The 14,013-nt window shown below is 41.7% G+C and overlaps 1 protein-coding gene across 1 annotated transcript in view; it reads left to right on the top strand.

Moving 5' to 3' along the window:
- The window catches only part of LOC139570194 (ras-related protein Rab-26), a 133,778-nt gene that overhangs the window by 81,947 nt on the left and 37,818 nt on the right, over positions 1 to 14,013 (top strand). Inside the window, exon 5 of the mRNA XM_071391827.1 lies at positions 9,356 to 9,408. Coding sequence (XP_071247928.1) covers positions 9,356 to 9,408 — 53 coding nt within the window. The remainder of the gene's footprint in view (positions 1 to 9,355; positions 9,409 to 14,013) is intronic.

The raw sequence follows: 14,013 nt of genomic DNA, 5'->3' as shown, positions 1-14,013 counted from the left end.
ACGGGCTGCATTCAGGCATGGTCTGTTCTGTTTTGGTCTGTTCTGTTCAAGGCTGCTTTATTCCAGTAGACAGAACCCCCCCCCCCCCCCACTCCACTGGTGGTGTGTAAAAGCCATGGCTGTGTTATCAGTGAGAGAAATGGAGCAGGCTACGGCTTCATTCTCCCCAGCCATACGCTAATTATGCACCCTTCATGGAATTGTTCCCCCTCCCCACCCCCCAAAAACTAAAACAGAATAAAATAATTAAACCATAAATAAATTGGGCGTGAAATGCCATAGGAGGATGTGGAGCGGGGGGGGGGGGGGGTGGAAACATTCATTCCTAATTGTTTTGAGGAGAGGAGAGTCTAGCTAAGTCCTTGTGGAGCAATTTCTTGTAAACCCTTATGTGAGGTCAAACGTTTGGACACACCTACTCATCTAAGGGTTTCTTTATTTTGACTATTTCCTACATTGTAGAATAATAGTGAAGATATCAAAACTATGAAATAACACAGCTTTGCACTCTCTTGGCATTCTCTCAACCAGCTTCATGAGGAATGCTTTTCCAAAGGTCTTGAAGGAGTTCCCACATATGCTGAGCACTTGTTGGCTGCTTTTCCATCACTCTGCAGTCCAACTCATCCCAAACCATCTGAATTGGGTTGAGGTCAGGTGATTGTGGGAGCCAGGTTATCTGATGCAGCACTCCATTACTCTCCTTCTTGGTCAAATAGCCCTTACACAGCCTGGAGGTGTTGGATTATTGTTCTGTTGAAAAAGACAGATTTCTACCGATCTAATGTCCATTGCTTGTGTTTCTTGGCCAGAGCAAGTCTCTTCTTCTTATTGGTGTTCTTTAGTAGTTATTTCTTTGTAGCAATTCCACCTGGAAGGGCAATAGTAAAGGGCTTACATGTGTTACATATATATACTGTATGTTACAGGAGAAGGTCAATTTGGGAAATATTCGACCACACAGTTTCCTCCACACAGCTGATGTTGAGATTAGAGGTCGACCGATTATGATTTTTCAATGCCGATACCAATTATTGGAGGACCAAAACAATCCGATACCAATTAATCGGCTGATTCTTATATATATATTTGTAATAAGGACAATTACAACAATATTGAATGAATACTTTTATTTTAACTTAATATAATACATAAATAAAATCAATTTAGTCTCAAATAAATAATGAAACATGTTCAATTTGGTTAAAAAAGGCAAAAACACAGTGTTGGAGAAGAAAGTAAAAGTGCAATATGTGCCATGTAAAAAAGCTAACGTTTAAGTTCCTTGCTCAGAACATGAGAACATATGAAAGCTGGTGGTTCCTTTTAACATGAGTCTTTTAGGTTGTAGTTATTATAGGAATTATAGGACTTTTTCTCTCTATACCATTTGTATTTCATACACCTTTGACTATTGGATGTTCTTATAGGCACTATAGTATTGCCAGCCTAATCTCGGGAGTTGATCAGCTTGAAGTCATAAACAGCGCTGTGCTTCAAGCATTGCTAAGAGCTGCAAGCAAACGCAGGAAAGTGCTGTTTGAATGAATGCTTACGAGCCTGCTGCTGCCTACCACCGCTCAGTCAGACTGCTCTATCAAATATCAAATCATAGACTTAATTATAATATAATAAACACACAGAAATACGAGCCTTAGGTCATTAATATGGTCAAATCCGGAAACTATCATTTCGAAAACAAAACGTTTATTCTTTCAGTGAAATACGGAACCGTTCCATATTTTATCGTACGGGTGTTATCCCTAAGTCTAAATATTGTGGTTACATTGCACAACCTTCAATGTTATGTCATACTTATGTAAAATTCTGGCAAATTAATTACGGTCTTTGTTAGGAAGAAATGGTCTTCACACAGTTCGCAACGAGCCAGGCGGCCCAAACTGCTGCATACTCCCTGACTCTGCTTGCACAGAACGCAAGAGAAGTGACACAATTTCTCCAGTTAATATTGCCTGCTAACATGAATTTCTTTTAACTTAAGGTTTAAAAAAATATTATTGTGTATTGATTTTAAGAAAGGCATTGATGTTTATGGTTAGGTACATTGGTGCAACGTCAGTGCTTTGTTCCGCAAATGCGCTCTTTAAATCATCACCCGCTTGGCGAAGTAGGCTGTGATTCGATGATAAATTAACAGGCACCGCATTGATTATTTGCAACGCAGGACAAGCTAGTTAAACTAGGAATATCATCAACCATGTGTAGTTAACTAGTGATTATGTTAAGATTGATTTGTTTTTTATAAGACAAGTTGAAAGCTAGCTAGCAACTTACCTTGGCTCCTTGCTGCACTCGTGTAACAGGTGGTCAGCCTGCCACGCAGTCTCCTCGTGGAGTGCAATGTAATCGGCCATGATCGGAGTCCAAAAATGCAGATTACCGATTGTTATGAAAAACTTGAAATCGGCCCTAATTGCTGATTAATTGGTCAACCTCTAGTTGAGATGTGTCTGTTACTTGAACTCTGTGAAGCATATATTTGAGCTGCAATTTCTGAGGCTGGTAACTCTAATGAACTTATCCTCTGCAGCAGTTGAACTCTGGGCTTTCCTTTCCTGTGGCGGTCCTCATGAGAGCCAGTTACATCATAGAGCTTGACGGTTTTTGCGGCTGCACTTGAAGAAACTTTCAAAGTTCTTGACTGACCTTCATGTTTTCAAGTAATGATGGACTGTCATTTCTCTTTGCTTATTTGAGCTGTTCTTGCCATAATATGGACTTTGTCTTTTACCAAATAGGGCTATCTTCTGTATACCAAGGCAAAGGGTGGCTACTTTGAAGAATCTCAAATATAAAATATATTTTGATTTTTTTAACACCTTTTTGGTTACTACATGATTCCATATCTGTTATTTCATAGTTTTGATGTCTTCACTATTATTCTACAATGTAGAAAATAGTAAAAATAAAGAAAAACCCTTGACTGAGTGGGTGTGTCCAAACTTTTGACTGGTACTGTATATTTATACACTCACCAGACAGTTTATTAGGTACACCAATCTAGTACCGGGTCTAACCCGCCGTTGCCTCCAGAACATTATTCAGACCCCTTGACTTTTTCAACATTTTGTTACGTTACAGCCTTATTCTAAAATTGATTAAATCAATAAAAATTATCATCAGTCTACACACAATACCCCATAATGATTATGTTAAAAATAATGTAAATAATATATTCAGACCCTTTGCTATGAGACTCGAAATTGAGATCAGGTCAAATCAAATTAATTCAAATTGTATTAGTCACATGCACCGAATAAAATAGGTGTAGACCTTACAGTGAAATGCTTACTTACGAGCCCATAACCAACAGTGCAGTTTCAAAAAATACTGATAAGAATAAGACATAAAAGTAACAAGTAATTAAAAAGCAGGAGCAAAAAATAACAATATATACAGGGGGGTGCCGGTACAGAGTCAATGTGAGGGGGCACCGGTTAGTTGAGGTAGTATGTACATGACCCACTCCAATTAGCATACCGCCACAACAGATCCACAGATGTTGCAAACTCTATTGCACTCCACACCACCCTTTCACATCTGGACTAAAGGAACACCTATGTGAGAATGCTATTCATTGACTACAGCTCAGCGTTCAACACCATAGTGCCCTCAAAGCTCATCAATAAGCTAAGGACCCTGGGACTAAACACCTCCCTCTGCAACTGGATCCTGGACTTCCTAACGGGCCACCCCAGGTGGTAAGAGAAGGTAACAACACATCCGCCCCGCTGATCCTCAACACTGGCCGTGTGATGCCAGGACAACAACATCTCACTCAACGTGGTCAACACAAAGGAGATGTTTGTGGACTATAGGAAAAGGAGGACCGAGCACACCTCACCAACAAACTAACATAGTCCAAGCACACCAAGACAGTTGTGAAGAGGGCACGACAAAACCTAGTCCCCCTCAGGAGACTGAAAAGATTTGGCATGGGTCCTCAGATCCTCAAAAGGTTCTACAGCTGCACCATCGAGAGCTTCCTAACTGGTTGCATCACTGCCTGGTAAGGCAACTGCTCGGCCTCCGACCGCAAGACACTACAAAGGGTAATGCGAACGACCCAGTACATCACTGGGGCCAAGCTTCCTGCCATCCAGGACCTCTATACCAGGTGGTGTCAGATGAAGGCCCTAAAAATTGTCAAAGACTCCAGCCACCCTAGTCATAGAGTGGCACGGCAAGCGGTACCGGAGTGCCAAGTCTAGGTCCAAGCGGCTTCTAAACAGCTTCTACCCCCAAGCCGTAAGATTCCTGAACATCTAGTCAAATGGCTAGACTATTTGCATTGCCCCCCCTTTACGCTGCTGCTACTCTCTGTTTATTATCTATGCATAGTCACTTTAATAACTCTACCTACATGTACATGTTACCTCAATTATCTTTCATCACATTCACAGTGGGTCAGAAGTTTACATACACTCAGTTAGTATTTGATAGCATTGCTTTTAAATTGTTTAACTTGGGTCAAACGTTTCGGGTAGCCTTCCACAAGCTTCCCACAATAAGTTGGGTGAATTTTCGCCCATTCCTCCTGACAGAGCTGGTGTAACTGAGTCAGGTTTAGTGACCTCCTTGCTCGCACACGCTTTTTCAGTTCTGCCCACTATAGGAGTGAGGTCAGGACTTTGTGATGGCCACTCCAATACCTTGACTTTGTTGTCCTTAAGCCATTTTTCCCACAACTTTGGAAGTATGCTTGGGGTCATTGTCCATTTGGAAGACCCATTTGCGACCAAGCTTTAATTTCCTGACAGATGTCTTGAGATGTTGCTTCAATATATCCACATAATTTTCCTACCTCATGGTGCCATCTATTTTGTGAAGTGCACCAGTTCCTCCTGCAGCAAAGCACCCCCACAACATGATGCTGCCACCCCCGTGCTTCACGGTTGGGATGGTGTTCTTCGGCTTGCAAGCCTCCCCATTTTCCTCCAAACATAATGATGATCATTATGGCCAAACAGTTCTATTTTTGTTTCATCAGACCAGAGGACAAAAAGTACGATCTTTGTCCCCATGTGCAGTTGCAAACCGAAGTCTGGCTTTTTTATGGCGGTTTTGGAGCAGTGGCTTCCTCCTTGCTGAGCGGCCTTTCAGGTTATGTCGATATAGGACTCGTTTTACTGTGGATATAGATACTTCTGTACAGGTTTCCTCCAGCATCTTCACAAGGTCCTTTGCTGTTGTTCTGGGATTGATCTGCATTTTTCGCACTAAAGTACGTTCATCTCTAGGCGACAGAACGCATCTCCTTCCTGAGCGGTATGGCGGCTGCGTGGTCCCATGGTGATTATACTTGCATACTACAGTTTGTACAAATGAACGTGGTACCTACAGGCGTTTGGAAATTGCTCCCAAGGATGCACCAGACTTGTGGAGGTCTACCATTTTTTTTCTAAGGTCTTGGCTGATTTCTTTTGATTTTCCCATGATGTCAAGCAAAGAGGCACTGAGTTTGAAGGTTGGGGGAGCCTTGAAATACATCCACAGGTACACCTCCAATTGACTCAAATGATGTCAATTAGCCTATCAGAAGCTTCTAAAGCCATGACATCATTTTCAGAAATTTTCCAAGCTGTTTAAAGGCACAATCAACTTAGTGTATGTAAACTTCTGACCCACTGGAATTGTGATACAGTGAATTATAAGTGACATAATCTGTCTGTAATTATTTATTTTTTAATTACTATAGTTTGTTAACTTAGCAAGACATTTGTGGAGTGGTTGAAAAACGAGATTTAATGACTCCAACCTAAGTGTATGTAAACTTCCGACTTCAACTGTAGCCTCGCTATTGTTATTTTACTGCTGCTATTTAATTGTTTGTTACTTTCATTTCATTTTTGTGGGGTATTTTTCTTCAAACTGCATTGTTGGCTAAGGGCTTGTAAGTAAGGATTTCACTTGATTTGAGACACATGCATACACACACACACACAATACCATAGACACTATACACACACGTACACGTGGATTTTGTGTTGTAGATATGTGGTAGTAAAGTAGAGACCTGATGGCACATGCTTAATGCGTTGTGAAATCTCTTGTGAATGTATTGTCATGTTTTTAAAATTGTATAACTGCCTTAATTTTGCCGGACCCCAGGAAGAGTAGCTGCTGCCTTGACAGGAACAAATGGGGATCCATAATAAATACAAAATACAGTTGTGGGATGTCCTTTGGGTGGTGGACCATTCTTGATACGCACGGGAAACTGTTGAGTGTGAAAAACCCAGCAGCGATGCAGTTCTTGAGACAAACCGGTGGGCCTGGCACCCACTATCATACCCTGTTCAAAGGCACTTAAATATTTTGTCTTGCCCATTCACCCTCTAAATGGCACGCATACACAATCCACGTCTCAATTTTCTTAAGTCTTAAAAATCATTCTTTAACCTGTCTCCTTATCTTCATCTACACGGATTGAAGTGGATTTAACAAGTGACATCAATAAGGGATCATAGCTTTCACCTGGATTCACCTGGTCAGTCTGTCATGGAAAGTTCTTAATGTTTTTTACATTATGTGTACATAAGTTCTACTGATAGTGTGCATAAAAGGCGTTAGTCGTTTGTCAGCTCGCTTGGACCCGTTTGTCATTTGAGAAGCTAAGAAATTGTCAAAGTGGCACCTGAAAATTAGAAATGTTTACCACCTGTGCAACTTATTGCGTGCATTTGTACCGTAGGGATGGCTTACATCTGACGGATGAGGGCAACGACGTCTTCCTTGAGAGTTTGAGCTAGTTTTTCCACTGTTCTCTCCTCCTCTTTGTAGTCTGTATAAAAATGTGGGATGGACCTCTCTGTTTGTAAGAAGAGAGCGGCATTCTCTTTGATTTATTTATAAAGCTATCGTTCAGAAACTCCCTTCATATGTAACTTCATTAATTAAGTCAAGAATCATAGGTTAACAAACCCGTTTTCAGGAATGGATAACACTAGAGATCCCTTCAGTCTCCACAATTTGGGAAAATCTGCGTCGTTTTTTTGCCCCTAATTTGTGCAACAATCTGCAGAGTTCACTGCAGTTACGTGTGCTGGTGCCACTCAGGCAGTTTTACATTATTGATTGAGGACCTCTGTGTAGTTGAATGTGATTGCTTTTATTAAATATGTTTATTTTGTTATCTTATGCTGAATTATATTGTTTCATACACATAGGTGTATGTTTTATTATTCTGTTTTTATTGTAATATATACAGGGCTCTCTTGTAAAATAGATGTTTAATCTCAATGTGACTCCCTGTTTAAATAGAGGTTAAATAAAATAAAAGACGTGCTAACTAGTACTAGTACACGTCACACCCCCTGTCTCTTGCCATTCAGCGATGCTCAATGAACCCAAAGGCTCTTTTCAGAGACACCTAATAAATGAAAATAAGCACACAGCATGTTGGCGGGTGCACACCGGTGTGTGAGTGTTGGGAAAGGGATGGGGTGTCAAAAACTATACACGAAAGTATAGGGGAACGGCACCTCCGTACCTTCAGGCTCTGATCAGGCCCTACACCCAAACAAGGGCACTGCGTTCATCCACCTCTGGCCTGCTCGCCTCCCTACCTCTGAGGAAGTACAGTTCCCGCTCAGCCCAGTCAAAACTGTTCGCTGCTCTGGCACCCCAATGGTGGAACAAACTCCCTCACGACGCCAGGTCAGCGGAGTCAATCACCACCTTCCGGAGACACCTGAAACCCCACCTCTTTAAGGAATACCTAGGATAGGATAAAGTAATCCTTCTAACCCCCCCCCCCCTTAAAAGAGTTAGATGCACTATTGTAAAGTGGTTGTTCCACTGGATATCATAAGGTGAATGCACCAATTTGTAAGTCGCTCTGGATAAGAGCGTCTGCTAAATGACTTAAATGTAAATGTAAAGTGAATGGTCAAAATATCTTCTCCAGTAGGCGAACCCAGGGCCTTCAAATCCCAGGGTGGTGACGCAAACCGTTACACTTCAAACGCTGTTATTCTGTAGATACATTAACTTGACACTATTTAAATGGGCAGTCTGGTGAAGTCGGAACACGTTTGTTCCACGATGTCTTTGTTCGTTCACTCAGTACATTGAACGTTTATGTCTCTTGCTTGTTAAAATTCGTTTTTGTCTAACAGTTGGTTTTACAACATAGCTAACCAGGTTAGCAAGCAATGATGTTGTTTTACCTAGATGCTTTGTGTACAACCCGCACCCCTGCTTCTTTTTACTTGTGGATGGCGACTTCTGGAACACGTTAAAAAGTAACTTGACACTGTGTTGATCAGTCAGCACAAAGTTGAATTATAATGACAAGAAGAAAATGGCACAATTAATGCATAAGGTTAGCGCTAGAAATTGCTCTGGATCTTCTAACAGTGTCTGTTCTGGTGTGTGCATGTATTATAAATTAGCAGCATAGCAGTTTTCCCAAGGTTCCCAAAGTTTGGTGTATCTAACTGGCTATAATAGCAGCCAAGGACGTCCGCTATCTTATTTGTTTGTGCTCTGATTACACACACGTTTCCTGGTCAGCAGTTTACACAGATGATTTCAGCCATATGCGCTCTAAGATTTGGCTGAAAAGATGTTAGCATTGACAGAAATGCTACAAAAAGGTAGCATATCATTGGTTTTTATTTGGACAGAAATGTGCACGTGAGCGGTAAAACTGTGAATTTAATAAAAACTGTTGCACATACAAACATAATTTAGTCTAAATGGATCTAAGTCTAATGGTCCCCTTATTGATGCTGTAGCCTCATTTTAATCCAACGTCTAGAATTTGAGCTAGGTTTGGGTCCAAACATGTCTGACGTCCCTAATGCTAACCACCCTGAGGCGGAGAGTGTGTTGTGTACCTCCAAGTTCATTTGTGAATTTTCATCGACATTGATGTCATAGTGGCTTAGATATGATGGTAGGGAATTTAACATTGAGCTTCAACCAATGCATACTATAGTTGCTCATGTAAAGGCTGTCATGTCACTATTGTGTATTGACTTCAGAGGTGGAAATGCCATTATGAATGTTATGTATTGATGATTGATGCTATATCACTGTGGTACAGGCCATCAGTGGGCTTTGTTCACTGTGGTTGAAATGTGATCATTCTCACTCGGCTGATTACATATTCAGAATTTCCAACCGCAGATAGACATATTCTGTTCTGTTCTAATTTCATGACATTGCGCCAAATATGTATGATCAATTTAAAAGGTTTTAAAGTCCACAAATGGAAGGTATCCATTGTTTGACTTTTACTTTCTGTCAAGTCTTATCATAGTGATTCTAGTGGAGGCCGTCCGTCGATAGCCTGTTGATATGCTCTGTGTCTGTGATCTCTCCCCAGCTCTCCTCTTGCTCTACGATGTCACTAACAAGGCCTCCTTTGACAACATCAAGGTAAGACTTGCTCCGGTGTCAAGTCCCGTCTGTGGGACAGACCTTTAACACTGCATAAAGGTTCTCCTTTTCTTAATCTTTCCCACCGCTATATATCTGCCATTGTCTAACCTGCGTCATCTGTGGAACGCCGTTTGGGTCTTGGCAAAGTTCCATAGTCATCCCTCCATTCTCTTCACTTCCTTTATTTCTCTCTCATTGACCTCTATGTCCTCCCTCTACCGTCTCCTTCCATTTCTCCCTCACCGTCCGTCCTATTCAATCCCTTCCTCCTTCCTCCATTTCTGCCTCATCTAAGTGCCGCGGCCTCTTTCTCCCTCTATTTCTTCCCACCTGTGTGATGGTGACGTGTGACGAGCTGTTACCATACGTTGTGTAGAAGAACATTCTGATGGCGCTGTCTTGTATCCTACCATTTTGAAATGGAGCCCATTGTGAGGTCAGAGTTGGTTCTGATGATGATGATGATGATGATGATGATGATGATGATGATGATGAAAGGAGTGTGTAGATGCAGATCACAGGTAATTATTTTCCAAAATGTTGGAACAGATCTGTCATGACACAAAATGGTGTCATCTCTCTCCGCCGTTACAGGCTGCTATCTAATGAGACTGTGATTCGGAGGCCATTTCAGCCTTAATCTTTTCACCCCCCCCAGTCTTCTCCACAGCTATGTTAGTCCTTTGATGAACATTAAAGGACAAGAAGTCTCCGCGACAGGGGGTTTAAAGAGACGTGGGCTGTTAAATTGCTTCAAATGGTGTGTAGTCATCAAAGAGAGGCTATGTTGTGTAGCTGCAGAGCCATCTGTTTCCACTTCTGTAACTGCAGCTGGTTCTCATGAATACAGAAAAATACAGGAGATACGCAGGGCCCTAGAGAGCAGAGACAGTGTGATTACTCTCACATACTTTGACTTAATCTGATCAACAGCACAGGTTACTTATTCTCATTACGGCTGGCGTTGATAATGACAGGTAATAATGGTTGGCTATTTATGCAGCGCATTTCACCAGGTTATGTAAACGGGAGAGAATCGCATTCACCACAAATGTGTAAGCTCATTTATTAATGTGTAAACGTGTTCCGTAGAGTTCAGTATTACTATGAAATTAATTTGTATACATTTGTATTTTTCCTTAAAATGTATACGGTTTACATGTTTTGTGTTGAGTTACAGTACCAGTCAAAAGTTTGGACACACCTACTCATTCAAGGGTTTTTCTTTATTTTTATTATTTTCTACATTGTAGAATAATAGTGAAGACATCAAAACTATGAAATAACACATTATGGAATCATGTAGTAACCAAAAAAGTGTTTAACAAATCAAAATATATTTTATATCTGAGATTCTTCAAAGTAGCCACCCTTTCCCTTGATGACAGCTTCACACACTCTTGGCATTCTCTCAACCAGGTCCTAAGGAATGCTTTTCCAACAGTCTTGAAGGAGTTACCACATATGCTGAACACTTGTTGGCTGTTTCTCCTTCACTCTGCGGTCCAACTCAACCCAATTGAGATGATTTAGGATGAGGTCGGGTGATTGTGGAGGCCAGGTTATCTGATGCATCTCTCCTTCTTGGTCAAATATCCCTTACACAGCCTGTGTTGGGTCACTGTCCTGGGTCATTGTCCTGTTGAAAAACAAATGATAGTCCCACTAAGCACAAACCAGGTGGGATGGCGTATCGCTGCAGAATGCTGTGGTAGCCATGCTGGTTAAGTGTGCCTTGAATTCTAAATAAATCACTGACAGTGTCACCAGAAAAGCACCCCCACGCCATCACGCCTCCTTCTCCATGCTTCATGGTGGGAACCACACTTGCAGAGATCATCCATTCACCTACTCTGTGTCTTTCAAAGACACGGCGGTGGGAATCAAAAATCAAGAATTTGGACTCATCAGACCAAAGGACAGATTTCCACCGGTCTAATGTCCATTACTCGTGTTTCTTGGCCCAAGCAAGGTTCCTCTTCTTATTGGTGGCCTTTAGTAGTGGCGTCTTTGCAGCAATTCGACCATGAAGTCCTGATTCATGCAGTCTCCTCTGAACAGTTGATGTTGTGATGTGTCTATTACTTGAACTCTGTGAGGCATTTATTTGGGCTTCAAATTCTGAGGCTAGTAGCTTTAATGAACTTATCCTCTGCAGCAGAGGTAACTCTGGGTCTTCCTTTCCTGTGGCGGTCCTCATAAGAGCCAGTTTCATCATAGAGCTTGATGGTTTTTGCAACTGCACTTGAAACTTTTAAAGTTTTTGAAATGTTCTGTATTCACTGACCTTCATGTCTTAAAGTAATGATGGACTGTCATTTTCCTGTTCTTGCCATAATATGGACTTGTTCTTTTACCAAATAGGGGTGTCTTCTGTATACCACCCTTACCTTTTCACAACACAACTGATTGGCTCAAACGCATTAAGAAGGAAAGAAATTCCACAAATTAACTTTTAACAAGGCATTCCAGGTGACTACCTCATGAAGCTGGTTGAGAGAATGCCAAGAGTGTGCAAAGCTGTCATCAAGAAAAAGTGTAGCTACTTAATATAAAATATGTTTTGATTTGTTTAATAGTTTTTTGGTTACTACATGATTCCATATGTGTTATTTCATAGTTTTGATGTCTTCACTGTTATTTTACAATGTGGAAATAAGAAAAAAAAGAAAAACCCTTTGAATGAGTAGGTGTGTCCAAACTTTTGACCGGTACTGTATCTATTTTTCCTTTTCACTGTAAACTCCCTCCTCCTTCTCATTCATATACAATACATCACTATCAAATTTCTGTTTCCTTCCTATCTGTCCGTGCTGCAGATTACAGTATGATAATCAACCATTCCCATTTGAATTTGGTGGATCCCTACCTGCTTATCTCTCCCATGCATATTATGCCCATCTACATCCTCAACATGGAGATTCACCCACATACTGGAGTATAGTTCATGGCAGCGTTTGCATTTCAAGCAGTTGCTGTTTCATGCTTCAGAGGCATGTGTGTTGAGAGAGACGGGGTGGAGTTTGGTGCAGGTCCACCTGGAGCAGGTTGAGAGAGTACACCTGTTCAGCTATGCTATACGTAGTGGCTCACACACACACACACACATACATACACACATACATACATACATACATACATACATACATACATACATACAGTGGGGAGAACAAGTATTTGATACACTGCCGATTTTGCAGGTTTTCCTACTTACAAAGCATGTAGAGGTCTGTCATTTTTATCATAGGTACACTTCAACTGTGAGAGACGGAATCTAAAACAAAAATCCAGAAAATCACATTGTATGATTTTTAAGTAATTAATTTGCATTTTATTGCATGACATAAGTATTTGATCACCTACCAACCAGTAAGAATTCCGGCTCTCACAGACCTGTTAGTTTTTCTTTAAGAAGCCCTCCTGTTCTCCACTCATTACCTGTATTAACTGCACCTGTTTGAACTCGTTACCTGTATAAAAGACACCTGTCCACACACTCAATCAAACAGACTCCAACCTCTCCACAATGGCCAAGACCAGAGAGCTGTGTAAGGACATCAGGGATAAATTGTAGACCTGTACAAGGCTGGGATGGGCTACAGGACAATAGCCAAGCAGCTTGGTGAGAAGGCAACAACTGTTGGCACAATTATTAGAAAATGGAAGAAGTTCAAGATGACGGTCAATCACCCTCGGTCTGGGGCTCCATGCAAGATCTCACCTCGTGGGGCATCAATGATCATGAGGAATGTGAGGGATCAGCCCAGAACTACACGGCAGGACCTGGTCAATGACCTGAAGAGAGCTGGGACCACAGTCTCAAAGAAAACCATTAGTAACACACTACGCCGTCATGGATTAAAATCCTGCAGCGCACGCAAGGTCCCCCTGCTCAAGCCAGCGCATGTCCAGGCCCGTCTGAAGTTTGCCAATGACCATCTGGATGATCCAGAGGAGGAATGGGAGAAGGTCATGTAGTCTGATGAGACAAAAATAGAGCTTTTTGCTCTAAACTCCACTCGCCGTGTTTGGAGGAATAGAAGGATGAGTACAACCCCAAGAACACCATCCCAACCGTGAAGCATGGAGGTGGAAACATCATTCTTTGGGGATGCTTTTCTGCAAAGGGGACAGGACGACTGCACCGTATTGAAGGGAGGATGGATGGGGCCATGTATCGCGAGATCTTGACCAACAACCTCCTTCCCTCAGTAAGAGCATTGAAGATGGGTCGTGGCTGGGTCTTCCAGCATGACAACGACCCGAAACACACAGCCAGGGCAACTAAGGAGTGGCTCCGTAAGAAGCATCTCAAGGTCCTGGAGTGGCCTATCCAGTCTCCAGACCTGAACCCAATAGAAAATCTTTGGAGGGAGCCGAAAGTCCGTATTGCCCAGCGACAGCCCCGAAACCTGAAGGATCTGGAGAAGGTCTGTATGGAGGAGTGGGCCAAAATCCCTGCTGCAGTGTGTGCAAACCTGGTCAAGAACTACAGGAAACGTATGATCTCTGTAATTGCAAACTAAGGTTTCTGTACCAAATATTCAGTTCTGCTTTTCTGATGTATCAAATACTTATGTCATGCAATAAAATGCAAATTAA

This window comes from Salvelinus alpinus, chromosome 3 (assembly GCF_045679555.1).
Source record: "Salvelinus alpinus chromosome 3, SLU_Salpinus.1, whole genome shotgun sequence".
Lineage (NCBI taxonomy): Eukaryota > Metazoa > Chordata > Actinopteri > Salmoniformes > Salmonidae > Salvelinus > Salvelinus alpinus.
Note: the sequence above shows the minus strand (reverse complement) of the source record. Positions and strands in the feature narration are given on the sequence as shown.